The sequence below is a fragment of the Plectropomus leopardus genome, chromosome 14 (genome assembly GCF_026936395.1).
Source record: "Plectropomus leopardus strain MGB_pleo_1.0 chromosome 14, ASM2693639v1, whole genome shotgun sequence".
In the NCBI taxonomy this organism is placed as follows: Eukaryota; Metazoa; Chordata; class Actinopteri; order Perciformes; family Serranidae; genus Plectropomus; species Plectropomus leopardus.
In genome coordinates, this window is record NC_142189.1 from 19,728,022 (window position 1) to 19,744,309 (window position 16,288).

At 36.0% G+C, this 16,288-nt stretch overlaps 3 protein-coding genes across 5 annotated transcripts; all 3 read right to left on the reverse strand.

Annotated features, from left to right (window-relative positions):
• Window positions 1-35: 35 nt before the first annotated feature.
• LOC121953897 (uncharacterized) lies at window positions 36-3,815 on the reverse strand. Its single transcript, XM_042501167.2, has 6 exons — window positions 3,656-3,815; window positions 3,181-3,297; window positions 1,217-1,468; window positions 955-1,118; window positions 632-768; window positions 36-409 (listed from the first exon to the last, which is right to left on the reverse strand). The coding sequence occupies exons 1-6, from the start codon at window positions 3,771-3,773 to the stop codon at window positions 259-261; spliced, it is 939 nt and encodes a 312-aa protein (XP_042357101.1). The 5' UTR covers window positions 3,774-3,815; the 3' UTR covers window positions 36-258.
• Window positions 3,816-3,989: 174 nt separating this feature from the next.
• On the reverse strand, window positions 3,990-8,677 carry LOC121953895 (hepatic lectin-like). Of its 3 annotated transcripts, none has more exons than XM_042501164.2 (6): window positions 8,520-8,677; window positions 8,047-8,160; window positions 6,890-7,147; window positions 6,553-6,710; window positions 5,659-5,795; window positions 3,990-5,539 (listed from the first exon to the last, which is right to left on the reverse strand). In XM_042501164.2, the coding sequence occupies exons 1-6, from the start codon at window positions 8,653-8,655 to the stop codon at window positions 5,389-5,391; spliced, it is 954 nt and encodes a 317-aa protein (XP_042357098.1). In that variant the 5' UTR covers window positions 8,656-8,677; the 3' UTR covers window positions 3,990-5,388. The 3 variants fall into 3 exon arrangements, with proteins under 3 accessions (XP_042357098.1, XP_042357099.1, XP_042357100.1); XM_042501165.2 differs by having other exon boundaries at window positions 8,047-8,148; window positions 8,520-8,666; XM_042501166.2 differs by lacking the exon at window positions 8,047-8,160 and having other exon boundaries at window positions 8,520-8,674.
• Window positions 8,678-9,503: 826 nt separating this feature from the next.
• Window positions 9,504-13,080, reverse strand: LOC121953884 (uncharacterized). Its single transcript, XM_042501140.2, has 6 exons — window positions 12,892-13,080; window positions 12,506-12,601; window positions 11,150-11,410; window positions 10,889-11,052; window positions 10,685-10,815; window positions 9,504-10,239 (listed from the first exon to the last, which is right to left on the reverse strand). The coding sequence occupies exons 1-6, from the start codon at window positions 13,013-13,015 to the stop codon at window positions 10,083-10,085; spliced, it is 933 nt and encodes a 310-aa protein (XP_042357074.2). The 5' UTR covers window positions 13,016-13,080; the 3' UTR covers window positions 9,504-10,082.
• Window positions 13,081-16,288: the final 3,208 nt, after the last annotated feature.

The following is a 16,288-nucleotide window of genomic DNA, read 5'->3' on the forward strand; positions in this document are numbered from 1 at the left end:
GATGTGAATAGTAGTAATTCATATGTACAGTAAAGTAAAGGGAAAAAATATTTATTACAGTGATATTGTGAACTTACATTTTATAGTTCATTTCATAAATCAGATGTATATTTTGTATTTTGACCTTCCCTGCCGTTTTGTCGTCACAACAAATGCTGACATGACAATAAAAAGATACTGAAGATGTGTAGAAGTCTCTAGGATGGAGTTAATTCTATATTCAGTTGAAAACTAAATGTGTTTTTTAAAACAATCCCATTAACCAGCAGACCTTGGTGCCATTTGGCAAATCCATTTCAGTTCATAATTGCATGGAGCATCATTCCAAGACTTAAAGGGGTTGTCCCTGGGGTATGCAGCTGCACAGTCTTCATTACCGATGTTATTGGGCTCTCCATCATTCCAGTACCTAAAACAAATTATAGGTTATTGAGCTTTTAAAATAACAGCTTTGCCACTTTATATTTATAATAATTATTAATTACTCCTTAATTTTGAAGAGTTGTATTATGGATGATAGCCACAGCTTGAAGTATGTGAATGTGCTATCACAACAATTCCTACAATCATAATATTTGTATTCAATGCGTTATCTGTTGTATTCTTAGTATGTCACATATGTAGCTGTTACCCCTCCGCCAGTCTTGTTCCATCCAGCCATCTCCAAGTCCCTTCCTCTTCCACATCTCTCAGTCCGATCCAGAGGCCAGTTTGGCTTACGGGTCTCCCAGGGTCATGATAGTTATTGATCAAGTTGCTTATTGACAGCTGCCAACACCAGAAATGTACACAAACATGTACAGTACAACTATTTATCTTAGTGGATTCTATGTAACATCGACATCTTATACTGATCAGACATAAAATATTAAGTGCTATGAAAGAATTACGAAAATAGCAGATTGCAGATTTTGTACATAAATATCAACGTGGACACAAAATGTTGAGTCTTACGTGTTTCTCTCTGCTGTCTATCACTGCCAAGTCGCCTCCCTGTTTTGTGCAGAACTGTCTGGCTTCCTGCCATGATCTGCGTGAAATATCTTCAGAGAAAGCGAAGTAGTAACACAGTGAGTTTATGAAAGTCCATCCTGGCAGACAGTGTCTGCAGCCTTCCTCTGTTGACAAAGAAAATGAAAACATGTTGTTAATTTAGTCACAATAATTTTGAATTTATAGCTTGATAACACAATCAATTGGAAGAAAGAGCTCTCACTAATCATTGGGATATGGGATTTCAGTGTTGCAATTTCCACTTGAAGTTTGTCAGCCTGCTTTTCATAGGCTTTGCTTCTTCTATTCTCATGTTCAAGCTCCCACTTGGTAAGTTGCTGCTCACTGATCTCTCTTGCCAAGTGTTTCTTGGCTTCATCCCTGCTTTGGAGTGCAGTGCTGTAAGCAGCCTGCAGTTTGGCCACCTCTTTGCTGATGTCCATCACTGCATGCTGCCCGCCAGTAAGTGTGTTATCTGCAAGTGGTCAGATGTAGTGTTACTCAAGCTATGTAGTCTCACTTTAAGTTTTTTCCCCTCCATTATTATCAAAGCACAACATTTATAACAGTTGATTTTGCAGTTACATACTTTTTTTTTTTTTTTTTTACAATTACATACAGTAGGATACAAATCAAGTCAAACATTAGCACAGGAGTAGGAGCAGTAAAAAATAAAATTTAAATATTAGCATTACAAGTGCTAAAGCCTTTATTAAACTTCCATAGGTCTTACTTTTATTTATATTATTTTTTTTGTTTAAATATTATTATTATTATTATTATTATTATTATTATTATTATTATTATTATTATTATTATTATTATTATTATTATAAACCTGCATTTACTTTTGTAATGATTAAATCCTTGGGGAGAGCTACCCAACCATTGGCACACATTAAGTAGCATTAGCATTAATTAGGAATTGTGTTTGTGTCCATTTAATGAATATAAGTCCAACATTCAGCTTGTAGCTTTATTTTGTTTTGGTTCATCAACCTATGCAGGAAATATCTGGCTAACTATCTCCTTTGCAGCTAAATACTACATTATTTTCACTAATGTTAGCTTGTTGCTAACATCTGTTTCGCAGCTAACGGTTAGCTAACTAACAGTGGATTTACCAGAGCATCTTCACAGCAACAGCCAACCGCTGCTGCTGAAAAACACGCAGATATGAGCGGTGAGTGAGTGAAATATCAAACTTTTAGTTGCTGTTCCTCTTTTGTTATTTGTTATTTGAACTATACTTTCAGCCTTTGACCCGAAGCCTGAAACATTAGTATGGTGAGTGGCACTGGTGAAAGGTAATTAACGCTAAATAATGTAGTTAGCCTACATTTACAATTTTGAAGTACTTGCAGTTTACTTGGTTGGGTGTAGGCTTACGTCTACAACACTACATTCTGGATGCAAATATTGTACTTTTTACTATAATATAGTGTAAACTTGTACAGCTTTAGTTAATCAAATCGTTTCTTTGATGAATGAGATAAATAATACAAAATATAAGTCAATTTATAATATGAGCTGAGCTACACAGCAAGAGTCTACAGAGTAGCCTTATTAAAATTTGCTCCACCTTTTCCAACTGCAAAATGGAATGCCATTGTAGTCAATATTAAATAGGCGAGATAAATACATCAATAAATAAATATGAGCAGGGAATAAATAAAAATAGCCATGAAATAAATAAATATAACTACACACAGGGCATTAGCTTATCTGGCTAATTAATTAATTAGGATATTTGGAATTATAATGGTCATATGGCCAAGTGCCACATCCTAATGGTGCATTTTTTTCTGATATGGGTAAAATGTGTCAAAACCATGATAAATTAAACATTGGGGTGCTATAGAAATGCCATGTCTATTTTAGTTGATCACAGTCTCTCTTTTTATATATATATATATATATATATATATATATATTTTATATGGTTTTTTTTAATTATTTGTTAGTCTTGCATTTCATTATCTATATCTGCTCAGGGCTCCCCCTTAATGATTTTCAAGTCTAAATAAAGTTAGATAAAAACTTCTAACAGAGTATTTTTACACTATTTTCTACTTTTACTTAAATCTAAGATCTGAATACCTCTTCCACTACTGGTAAATTGTGAATGAGATGTCACTAACACCACAATATTTTCACAATAAGAGGGGGTTAACAACAGTAACTTACAATAGACTCCCAGGCCAATGTCAACCACTAGTAGAATGACAGCGAGGACTGCCAGGCTTACTGTGAGCAGTTTGTAATGATTCAAACTGAATTCAGGTCTCATCATGGACATGGACACTACATAGAGAAGTGGTTGATTATTAGCAGATAATCACAACACAGTTACGATATTATCCATATAATATATATCCATATAATGCAGACAATTGACAAAGGTGAAGGGAAAAAATTAGATACTTAATGTTTTTTATTTTATGTTGTCTGCTATCTGTATACTGTAAGCTGATAATATGTATTTATTTAAATTCTTTTTGCAGAACCAGAACACATTGTCATAATTTAGTAGAAATAACCACAGTTGTGTATTTACAGTCCTATATTTGAATCTGGTAGCAGTATTAAAGAAGAGATTATACATCAACAGATTGCTATTGATGTGCGCAGCAGTTATTTATTCACTTCTCGTTGACTATACCTTGTTGCTTCTCTTGGTTTGAGAAGAGAGAATGCTCATCTCCACTGATGTCATCTTGATAAGTAAGTTTGTTATATGGACCGTCAAAAGTGCCACCTGAATTTTCTCCGTCCTCCATGTTGACTGTGAAGATGAGACCAGTCTGACGTGATTGTCTGAGAGAGATTATTTGTTAGGACATTGCCCTGAGTGTAGCTCTGTGTGTAACATTACAAACAGAAAATCAAGTTCATCTGTTAAATATTTACAGGGGGTGCAGGTCATTTGAAGAGCAGTGTCTTTTTGCGATCACTAAAGGATTTCTAATTTATTAAAACAATCAAGCTTTAGGAGATTTTTTTTTAGGTGTCACAGTTTATTTTGTATGATTTACAATCATTACATGGCAGACATTTCTTTCACATACAACTGTACATTTTGTGCTTCATCAGATTGATTTTTCGTTTGTGGTTATAGACTAACAGCGTTATCAACAAGTAAATGTAATGGTGCTATGAGTAGATATGTGTAGTGAGCAGTGTTGTAGAGATTTTTGGATTTTTTTTCACCTTTAATAGCCATTTTATGCTAAAACATAACAGGGAAAAAAGACATTCTTTGCTGCAGGGCAACTACTTTATATTAGCACTGCACACAGATATCTAAAGAAAAATAAACCAAGCGCCAGCCTGCAAGGGTGAAAAATGAAACCAGCGCCAAAGTGCGATTGTTTTTGTACTTTTAGTACACATAAGGTGCCAGAGTGTATAAAACAGCATCAAAATAGAGCTTGTTTATCAAAATGTGCCAGTAGAGGATCTCCACATCCCCTGACAGTGGTCCTAGCTTAGCCCCTAATAACCTAAAGCCATTGAAATGTCCTAAAATCCTAGAAATTTCGTGAAATCTTAGAAATATCCTAAAATCTTAGAAATATCCTAAAATCCTTGAAATGTATTAAAATCCTAGAAACTGCCTAAAAGTTGTTACAGGATCAAGGACAAATGTAATTTCATTTTATTAAGCTTTGTTTAAAAAATGACCCACAAATCTACCTTCTACTTTCAAAAAATCCTAGAAAAATCCTAAAAAATTTATTAAAATCAAAGAAATGTGCTGAAATCTTAAAAATCTACTTAAATCCTAGAAACATGTATGGGGCTTCTGAAATTGGACCCTGGCCTCCTGTCATTTTGCAAAAGTTGCCACGAAGCAATGCAAGTGGCGTGGTCCTCGTCTATGGTGTAAACCATGGATGTATAAAGAGAGGTGGATGCAGCGTTGGAGGTGGGGCTCTGTTCATGCCTATGAAAGTTGCTCAGTGGCACATGATGCTATAAAAATCCAACGAGTGTGTATAAAATTATCTGGATGATTGACACTGCTTCAGCACTATAAGGCAAGGACGTGGCTCTTTTAGACTTTCCAAATATTATCAAACTGAATGAATCAAATCCCGACAGTGAAACGAGTCATTTTGCGAAGTTGATACTTCAACTTCTACTTGATACTTAAAAATCCACTGATTTCTAGATAGCTCTTTCACCATGTAAGTCAATGGGAAAAATAGAAAAAATGTCTTCAAAGCTCAGTGCAATTCCAGGTGACCTGGTGTAAACTCACATAATCACTCAAATAATCACACACATGCTAATACAATGCTAATCAAGCTGCAGTTTGCATTTTTAAAAGATTTTGCTCACACACAAAATATTTGTTGAGTTTTTGTGATTTCCTGTTGAGAGGTTTCATGTTTATCTTGGCTTCATCTCACATATCCAGTTAAATAGATGGTCAGCGCAGTTGCCATTGTACAACGTCTGCCTGTTATCAGCATAAGAATAAAAAGCCGCACAGTTCCCACTCTGAATTCCACTACGGCTAGGCTGTCCAGTTTTCCAGTACCTTGAGGAAATCAAAATCATTCAGAGTAGAATTTAATTTCTCTGTATTTGTTTGTCATGATCTTTTTGCCACAAAATCATTGAAATGAATAGTGAATGTTAACAATGTGAGACGCTTACGCTGTTTCCACCTCGGTCACATTGTTAATCCAGACCCATGTTCCCGCTGTCGCTACATCAGTGAGGCCGATCCAGAATCCGTTCTCCCACCACATACCACTGGTTCTCACTTTTGGAAAGTTGTTAATCATGAGTTGCTGAAAGCAAACACAGGAGTTGATACCTTAATGGCACATTTTAACTTTATAGTCAAATATGAACAGTTCATAATGACCCTGATACCATTTTTCCTCATTGTAATTTTTTAATTGCATTTTTTTCCAATTACGATTTTGGCCTCCTTAAATTTAAAAACAAGATATTTGAGATAAAATGATTTTGTGCTGCATGACAAGCCACCAATGTTGCTCTTGTTTTGTCTTTTATTTTGTAAATCAAGGGCACCCCTTCTCAGCAGATGTGCTCAGGCCCCTCCGCTAAAGTCCAAAAAGAAGTTTCAGTGCAAGTTGAAAACAGTGTTGCCAACTTTGCAAATTTGTTGCTATGTTTAAATTTAGCATATAGGTGGTCATATTTTTATGTGGCTAAAACACATTTTGCTGCTGCCCCTGCAGCAAGTGTTTTATTGAGGATATTTCTGTTGAATGTAATTCACCAAAGTTGTAAAATGCTTACATTTTTTGTCAGTATAGAATATAATTAAGAACACCTCAATAATCCTGTTTTTAGTATCAGTCAAAATTTTTGCCACAATCAAACAGCCTTTCTTCTTACACTTAGCGATGGGGTGAAACATTTTTCCCATATACCAAGCAGAGTCATTCATAATGAAACACATGGGACTTTAACCAGGAATAGAGACATTAATTAACATTTGCTGAGAAAATAATACACAGAACTTATGATTCCCATGAAGCTAGCACTTTTTTTTTTATTTCAGAGTTGGAAACCCACCTGCTCCTCAAAGTTATCGATCACAAGTAGGTCGCCCCCTTGGCTAATACAGTTTGCTCTGCTGTCCGGCCAGTTCTTTTTGGACACATGATGAGAATAATAATAGCAGGATGATTTGAGAAGATGCCATCCTTCAAGGCATCTGCCACATGATTCCTCTGTTCAGGCAGGAGATTGAGACAAACATTTCTTGTAATAAGCTGTTTATGAATATAGTTTAAAAATTCATATTACATAATACATAAAACATGTACCCTTGAGGGAGCAGGTTTGACCATTTTAACCATTAAATGTACAGGACCGTTTGCCCACAACACCGGCTGGAAGTTTGTTTTACCTAAAGTAGTTTTATTAGACTGCAGGTTCTTCTTGTCTGTGTTTAGTGCCTCAATCCGCCCCTGAAGGCTGTCGGTGAGAGTCATCCTGTGCTTCACTTGCAGCTTTAGTTTTGCATGGCTGGCGCGCTCTCTTGATAATGCTGCCTGGGCCTCCAGTTTCGCTCTGATGACATCACTGTGGTTGCGGAGATGGTTCATTTCAATGATGAGGGGCGTGGCAGCTGAATTAGGGGCCTGAAGGTAATAGCCTTGAGCACCTGAGGCAAAAAAAACTCATAATAACAAAAGTGGTGTGTAAAGTCAAGGTTGTTTTTATATTTTCCCACGCTAGCAGCACTAGAGAAGTAATGTCGGTCATTTGGTTGAGCCACCACTGTGGTTCTGACTGCTACAAGCTCTCACTTTGAGCTCTGCGAACTAATGATGGTAATTTTTTAAAAAAAATATCTTGTGGCATTTTATAGACCAAAATATCAGTCAAAGAACTGACAAATTATATAGACCTAAAAACATCGGTATTTGACGACCCGGGAATAAGATTAGACAATCAACCAAAAGTTGCAAAATGTTGCTTTAATGAGAAAAAGAAAAAGACCACCCTGACCTCCTAGCCTACTTCTTAGTTAGATGAATGTTTGTCGTTAAAAAAATAAGCATATCTTCCTTGTTGCAGCTCAGTCTATTTATCTTGTTATCCAAGATGTGAGATGCAGAGTTTAACGTCTGCTTACCGAAACCAAATGTGAAAACAATACACACATACACGTGATTAGTAGCTTCTCCGAATCAGTAGCTGCTAGTTACTGCTGCCCAAGTCTAACAGCAAGTAATAAGCATAATGGTTAGCCAGTGTAAAATTAATGTGACACAACAGATAAACATTGGCCACTGCATTCAGTCAATGTCGTCTTATTTGAAAATAGATGATGACTGTCAATAGCAGCTGATACAAATGTTCGGCTGATATATCAGTGCATTCCTGCAAGATAGTTATATTGAGAAAATCAATTAGGGATGCCAATAGTTTCTGCAATTGTGAATCCAGTTTTGCACAACCATATTTTTATGTCTCAGTTATCTCATTTAAATTCTACAGAGGAGGAACTGTACACAAGAGTATGTAAATCATCTGTTTTCCGTGAATTCTCATACTCACAGTAAATCCCAATGACCACAGCAGCAATCAGTAGAACAGCATTCAGCATGCTCAGACTGAGTATAACCAGTCGCTGGTGTGGAAATGCAGATCCACCTCTCTCTGTAAGCAGACCTTGATAAAGTTCCTCTGAGTTAAAATCTTAATAGTATGTTTTATCTTAAGTTATAACCTCCCCGCTAAAATAAAGAGCAATATCATAGTGATTCTTTTCTTTCTAAATATTTACAGAAAAATCAATTACAGAGTTAAAACTAAAACATTTGGAGATGTAAAATCGTAGGATATTTATAAAGGTTATATTTAACTATGTTAATTTGCATACATTTCAAATCTAAGCCACAGAATGAACTAAGGTTACACTGAGTCCGTTTGAAAGAGAAAAGAGTGTAAAGAAGCAGGGCATATTAGTTAGAAACTGTAGGTCAGAACTTTTTGTCGTTGTTAATTTAGTTAAGTTATGTTAGTTGTACCTTGTCCAAATGTTTGGCGATGAGAGCTTGAATGCCCATCTCTGTAGAAGTCTTGAGAAGTATTGTGTTCGAACGACATCTTGTCTCCTGGTTCTGACTGCGACCCTGAGTTCTCCATTATACTGGTGCAAGTCATGCCTATTGACCTGTTTGTCTGCTGCGTATACCAGTGATAAGGCGTGTGTGTGTGTGTGTGTGTGTGTGTGTTTAGACCCTGCTCTAGATGCTAATGCCTTTGTGTGTATGTATGGGTTATGGTTGGTAAAATATCAGTCATAAGGATGGCTGTATGGCTTAATCTCTGATTTAAATAGTGTTTAAAGTATGGTATAGTAAATTGTAAATGTCAGCAAATGTAATACAGCTCATTTTTACATTCCAATATGTAAAATATCACATGCTTGTAAGCCCATATGCAGTTTTGCATTACTGGACATTATAACTCATCCATTCTGTCTAAAACAATGCTTTAGTTGCACATTCTCATATTCATGAGAAAGTGAGTCATGATTCTGACAGTTGAAATGGATTTTCATTCCTTATATGATTGCACTGTGCTTCCCTATTCTTCTGTAATTCCTTTGCTGACGTTTTACAACTGGCCGTGGATTTATGTTTTAGTTAACAGTTGGCCAATAAATAATTTATTAAATCTTTACAAGGCAATAATATGTTATAACATAATCTGCTCAGTCTTTGCAGCTTTTTAAATCATAAACTTACTCTCATAAATGCAGACTTGGTGGTCCAATAAAAACATTAAAACTCTTTTACCATAACACAAATTCATAAAGAATTCATTCATGACTTATTAACCATCAATAAAGTCATAAGTTGTAAAACTCACAGTGTGGCTTTCTAAAGTGCTACCAACAGATCTCCTATTTCTAGGGTCAAAGAAAACAAATTCTTAGCATTTGGTTAGATCAGAAATCCATCTTATTTGCACTGCAGTGTTATCCATCAGCACAGAAGTTATCAAAATGCTCAAAAGTTGGTTTAATTGTCAAATGTGGAAAATCACAAAAAAGAATATCATACAGTACAGAAGTTAAGTGAAGTTTTATCAACAAAGTGAGAATCATATAGAATTTTTCAGAGCCATCTTGGTATACAGCAACTATTTTTGTACATAATGTTATGCTAGCAATATGCCTCTTACGATTAACAACAATTTTCCTATAATTTGCAAATAGTATTTACTTGAGGGTACTGACCTTAAATTTTTTTTTTACCTTTTACTTGAAGTCGCCCTTAAAATGTTGTTTCAGCTGCGTACAACTACATTATATTATGTTATAAGCCATTTATGGAAGGTTTACTGCTTATAAATGCGTAGTAGGGGTACTTAAGTAAAGTGCTACAAGTTTATTACATTCTGCTGACAGAGATATGTATAATAGTATATGCATATACATGCATATACATAATCAAAGGTCTCATTTGGCTAAGATTATGTTTTTCATTACAGAAATTTCATAAGATGTCTAAAAGTCTCTGAGCTGACTTTAACTCTTTCTGCAAACAGCTGAGCTTGTAAGCAAATGCAGTAAATATTAAGCGTTAACCCGTAGAGGTCAGTGCTTTTTCACAAATCCATTTTTGCTTTATTGTACACATAACATCATCCCAACCCTTGAAGAAGTTTTCTCTGGCATTCACAACTGCGCAGTACTTCTTGTCATCTTTGTTACTATTTGGTTCTCCATCATTCCAGTACCTGCAGCAAATGAAAGGTTACTTTATGGAGAAACAGTATGTGCCTTCTTGCAGTCCACAACATGCATCTTTTTATCCTTTAAATCATTTATTATAATGGAAAAGAGATGGGAATAAGGCTGCCATTTTTAAAACAGTGATTTCAATGATCTGTCAGAGACCCCCTTTTTGGCCTATTTAATTAATTTCTGTGCACAGTGTCACCTTTTATTTTTGTCAAAGTTACATTATTGTGCAGTTAACAGCGCCTGTGGTTAGGGAAAATGCACACAATCCTGTCTTGCTCCATCTGATTGTGAGCTGGATACCATCATTTTAAAATTAAAATCTTGGGAACATTCACTTCATGACGTCTGACCAGATTTATCAGAAATTGATCCAGCAGTGAGATGTTATGCTGAGAATTTCCTAAAGATATAACAGCATGTAACATGTTTATCCCTTACCCTTCAACGAGTACTGTTTCTTCCAGCCATTTCCAAGTCCCTTCGGTGGGGAAATATTTCAGTCCAATCCAGAATCCCATGTCATTACCGAAGTTGTGTTTGTTATTTATTAAGTGGTTAACAGTTGCATTCTAACAAAAAAAAAAAGAGTTAAAATTTAATATGTACAGGATTGAAATGAAATATAAATTATGTTTATTTTACCTCTTTTTCCTTGCTGTCTATAACTGCAAGGTCACCTCCATACATCCGGCAGTACTGTCTGGCTGTTTGCCATGATTTCAATCCATCACGGTCAGAGAAGGGGAAGTAGTAACACACTGAGTTCATCAAAATCCACCCTGGTGCACAGTGTTTGCAGCCATCACCTGTTAAAGAAAGTAACAGTGAAAACCACAACAAAAATACCCCATAATGCTTTTAACATTGTTATCATATATACTGTAATTGTAAAACAGGTCTCACTCATCATTGTTATGTCGCGTCTCAGTGCTGCACTGTCCTTAGTCAATTTCACAACCTGCTCTTCATAGTTTTTGCTTCTTCTTGTCTGGTGTTCAAGCTCCCAGTTGGTTGGTGTCTGACGACTCATCTCACTGTCCAGCTGCTTCTTGGCTCCCTTCGTGGATTCAACTGCAGTCTTGTAAGTACCCTCGAGTTGGGCCAACTCGTTGCTGATGTGTTCTGTCTCATTAAGTTTGAGGTAGGTATCTGTGAGTTTGTTGTCTGTAAGTGTTGAGGACGAACAGTGTTAGTGAGGCAAAGTATTCTCTCTCTTCCTCTTCACCTTTCTCTCTCATTTTTTCTCATTGCTAACACTTCTTTATATCTAATCATGATGCGGTCTAAATGTCAAGCAAATATAATAAGCAAAATCACAAGGGAAGAAAAAACAAGACAGGTATTTAATGTCAGTGACCTTTCATAATTATGCTCTATTGAGATAATCCACTCACTACAGTGATAGAGTTTATAATTACACATTTTTAAATTTGTTTGGGCTAATTACAGGAGATTATCTAATACACAGGTTTGACATGAGAACAAAAACATTTTTTACTATTCCTGTTCACAACGGCATGAAGTGGTTCGATAATTTATCTGTTTGTTAATTGACATAAAACTAATACAACTGTTTTTTGGCTTTGTAGAATGAACATCTGGGCACAGTTCTTTTGGTTGGGCAAAATGGGTGATCTGAAAATGTTACAATGGGCTAAAGCCCGCAATGATTAGTGGATAGGACTGAGTTTTGGTACTTGATACCTTCAAGGTATTGACTGAAATAACCCAGTAACAAGTAGTATCAAAAGTTCTTTAGTCAAATTAAACCCTCATTCGATCCTTTTTGAACCAAGAGCTAGAAAATATTGGCTATGTGTGTGGTTTTGCTCCCAGCAAATCCTGCAGGTATTTTTATACTACATGGTTTTAGTGGCATTTGATGCAACTGAATTCTTCCAATCACATGACATGGATCGAATGATGTTGTAAAAAAATGTACAAATGAAGAACTCTGTTGGTATTTGTATCAGTTCAAGAGACCTGCTATTGGTACTGGTAGCATATTTTAATTTAAATAATACTTAGACCTATTAGTGAATTAGTAAATGAATCGATTGGTCAATTGATAAAAAAATATTTTGCAACTATTGTGATTTGACATTAGAAATTATGTTACATTCTTTAATTTAATCTTTAATTAAATTGTATTTAATCTATGAATTGAGAAAATATTCAGCACATTACCGTATGTGATAATGAAAAAAAATTCAGCTGTGGCTGTAATCAATAATTCCAAAGAATGTAACGTTGACTTACAGTGGACCCCCAGGCCGATGTCAATCAGTAGAAGAACAGCAGCTAGTAGTGCTAGACTTACTTCAGCCAGTCTGCAGTTTCTCCGAGGTGTCAACACTAGACAGATAGATAAAGAATTGATATCATAAAGCCAGAATTTGTGTCAAACAAACTATGAAAAAAAGACAATGTTGACATATACTTCATTATATTGGTTTTATTTATGATTGAAAAAAAGGTATTAGAGCACACCATTCACTCAGCACCAACTCTCACTCACTTACTCAAAACTCACTTATTTTATCAGCACGATTTTAGAGCCTGATACAACTGTTAAAGGATCAAACAGCATCAAAAATCTTTTTGTCTAACTGCATTGTTTAAATGATATCTTTGAATTACTATACCTGGTTGCCTGTCTTGGTTAGAGTTGAAGTTAGAGGGATGCGCCTCATCATCTAAGGACTCTTCATAAATCAGTGAGCTAAATCCACCATCAAAATTACAGCCAGAGATTCCTCTCTTCGCCATTCTTACTGTCTAGCTGAGATCAGTGCAATGAGAGGGCATGCGAGAGATGATTTGTGTGGAAATTACCTTGTGTCGACATTTAAAGCTACAGGGAATTTTTGAAACTTAAATTCCAGTGAACACGCTCTGAATCGAAAAAGGAGAAGTGATATTCTTGTTTTTTATATCTTGGACATAATAAGTGGTTTCCTCGAGTGGTTCCATATACACTGTATATGATTATTTTACACCTTGAGAAATAATGCAAGGCAAGCTCAGTTACATCCACCAGGTGTAACCTTGCAAGCATCATCAATGCATTTATAAAAAATGTTGAAAATCCTGTTTTATTGATTAATGACTCCTCACTCCTAGTAGGGGCTCCTGGTAGGGGCTGCAAGTTTTCCAGAAATCGGCTCAGCTAAAAACAACAACCCACAATGTCTGATGCGGGCTACATGCTGGCCTTTTTCATAACTCAAAAACTTACATCCAACGAAAAGTTTGGCCTCTTTTGAATCGTAGCATCTGTATATTAGTTTTACACCCAAAACATTATAGTTCACTTAAATATGGCACAATATGAGATGAATTAAACTCTATTATGTCATTAGTGTGGGGTGCCCAGTAGATCAGTTGCATGCACAGAGGCCATATCCTTGCTGCAATGGCTGCAGATTCGATTCCAGCCTCAGCTTTCTGCTGCATGTCATCCCCTCTCTCTCACACTTTCAAGCTTGAGCTGTCCTATCCATTAAAGGCTAGAAGCCCAAAAAATGATCTTTTAAAAAACCCCACTTAGTGTAAGTACTGAAGTAAACTTGTTGAGATCGACCTTCGAAGGGCAAAGGGAGCAAGTAAAGTGATGGTCACTACAGGGTTGAATATCCCCAAATTGTATTGCAATTATGCATTGATGCAAAACAATACATCCATGGTGAGGTTGCAGTAATGTGCATAGGACCGGTTAAACCACAGAAGGAGAAGATTAATAAATTGGTGAATAAATAAAAGTAAAATGAAATACATTTATTCTATGAGGTGCTTTTCAGTTTCAGTTTAGGGCCGTATAGGTAGGCTTACATGTGTATGGAATCACTCGTCTTTTATCAGATTGTTTCTTAAGAAAATTTAATTTATAGCAGATTTTATTTTATTTTATCGAAAACTGTCATATAACTAACTGCAGTTAATATTTACGTATATTATTGTACTATTCAGATTATGTGATTCCTGTATCCCCAACATTATCTGTAAATGCAGGGAAAACATACTGTTTTGCAATCTACTGGTGTGTTGCAGTTATCTGCAGAAGACACCTTTAGCTCACAAAGAGGAGTCTGCAGATATTGATACTACTGATGATTTGTAAAAAGTAAAATCTTGCAACTGGTGGTCAATCCATGATAGATGGGCTGAAAGTGAACAAGGGCTGGTGTATCTGTCGCCCTTCCCTCTGCTGTCCAAGTGACATATGCTGTTATGCAACATCAGGGACTGAGGGGAAGTGAATGAGGGGAAATGAAACTGCTCTGTAAACACAGTGTCCCTCCATACATATGTGCTATACCTCATTTCCTTCCCTAAGGGAAGATCGATGAAAGTCCTTAACCGCCAGTTTTGTTTGTTCTCTGCACGGTGTCATACCACCACAGGAGCATTTCAGAAGCAGTGTTTTGGCAGCCCTATTTTGTAGACTTGGAGATTTTGTTGATTTTGCCATTTTCCTTGATATTTGTGCTTTTACCCAAGTAGAACTTAGGCTATGCGGTTAAACTGTTTAATTTGTGGTCTGTCTTTATTGTATTGTGTTTACTGTTGCTTGGCTTCACTCTTTATGGTGTAGTTGTGCTGTAACCTACAGAGACAGCTAAGCTAAGAATCGTAATCATATGTATTTATATTTGACATATAGTGCCTCTTAGCAGGAGAATTCAATCTGCTCTTTGCAATGCACTGCAGCCCTGTCACAAATAGATGAGGTGCATATTTTTTTAGCTTCTGGATTCCTTAGAAATGTGCTGCACCAGAACTGCAGGAACAGAATGGCTAGAGTGGCCATGATCAGTTCGAGTGTGGCAATCTGCACTCTAATAAGTGCACTTTTATAATTTCAATTGTGGTCTGAGAATTAGGTCAACCAAACAAAAAAGTACTGTCGCCAAAAAAAAATATTCAAAAGAGTCAAGGGCTGTATCCGACTCAGAATTATGACAGTGGAGTCAAATTTGGCTTTTAAATACGAATATTCACCAATTCTTTTTGTTTTCCTTTTAAAGTTTTAACAGGCTCAGCAGGATGACATTGATGTAATATAGTAAACACGGTAATGGCGCTAACGAGTCATAAATGTTTTTTTTACGGACACTAGATAGCAAAAGCCAGAGACTGTGTCATATTAAGTTACTGTGAGCTGTAAATTCACCATTATTGAGCAGAAGGCCTCTCCTCTCTCATCCTCTGTGCTGCTGCCTGCATGTCTGCAACTCCCTGTTCCAAAGAGTATCATAAAGGACAAGAGGTCTCACTCCATAGCAAACAAACAGTGTACTTCTGGGAATAATTTGGCCGAAAAAAAAAACCCCAGCAAAAAAAAAAAAAAAAAAGACTTGACCTTCCTCTGAAGATATACAGACCTAGCCAGGGGTGTAGCACCAAATTCTGGGCCATTTGCATCAGCAGCCTCTGTGCCCTCTACTTTTGATCCATGTCTTGCTCAAGCACCTACTACATTTTTTTCTTTTTCTACAAATTATAGACCCAACATCTGTACTCGAGCATGAAGCATACAGAATTGATATTCGCCTCATAACCCTGCTTATAACCTATCCCACAATAAAACAGGCTATAATGTCATACAACATGGTAGCTATGATGCTAATTTATGATACAGATTAATTTATGTTATGCAATGAATATACGTTCGAAGCTAGATTCCTGGCTTTCTGACTGCCTTCAGTCTAAACTACTGCTTCAGGAATGTTGGTGCTGCAGCTGCATTTAAAAACTAATATGAGTGCACTGGACAAGATGATTCCCATGTGTTTTTATGGATATATAATGATTTTGTCTTTGAAACTATTTTAAAAATGGCTACTCTCTCTTGTTATAAACCTTGTAACTCTCTGTACTTAACACAACTCTACCACTTCTGGAGTTAAGATCTTTAGACTAATGGTAGATGATTTGTTTTTCTAAATATTTAAATGTAGTTTCATAAAATATTTAACTATGATAGATATGACTTAAAACTTACAACAATTGCTGTTTGGACCAATCAATGATCTTAAGCAT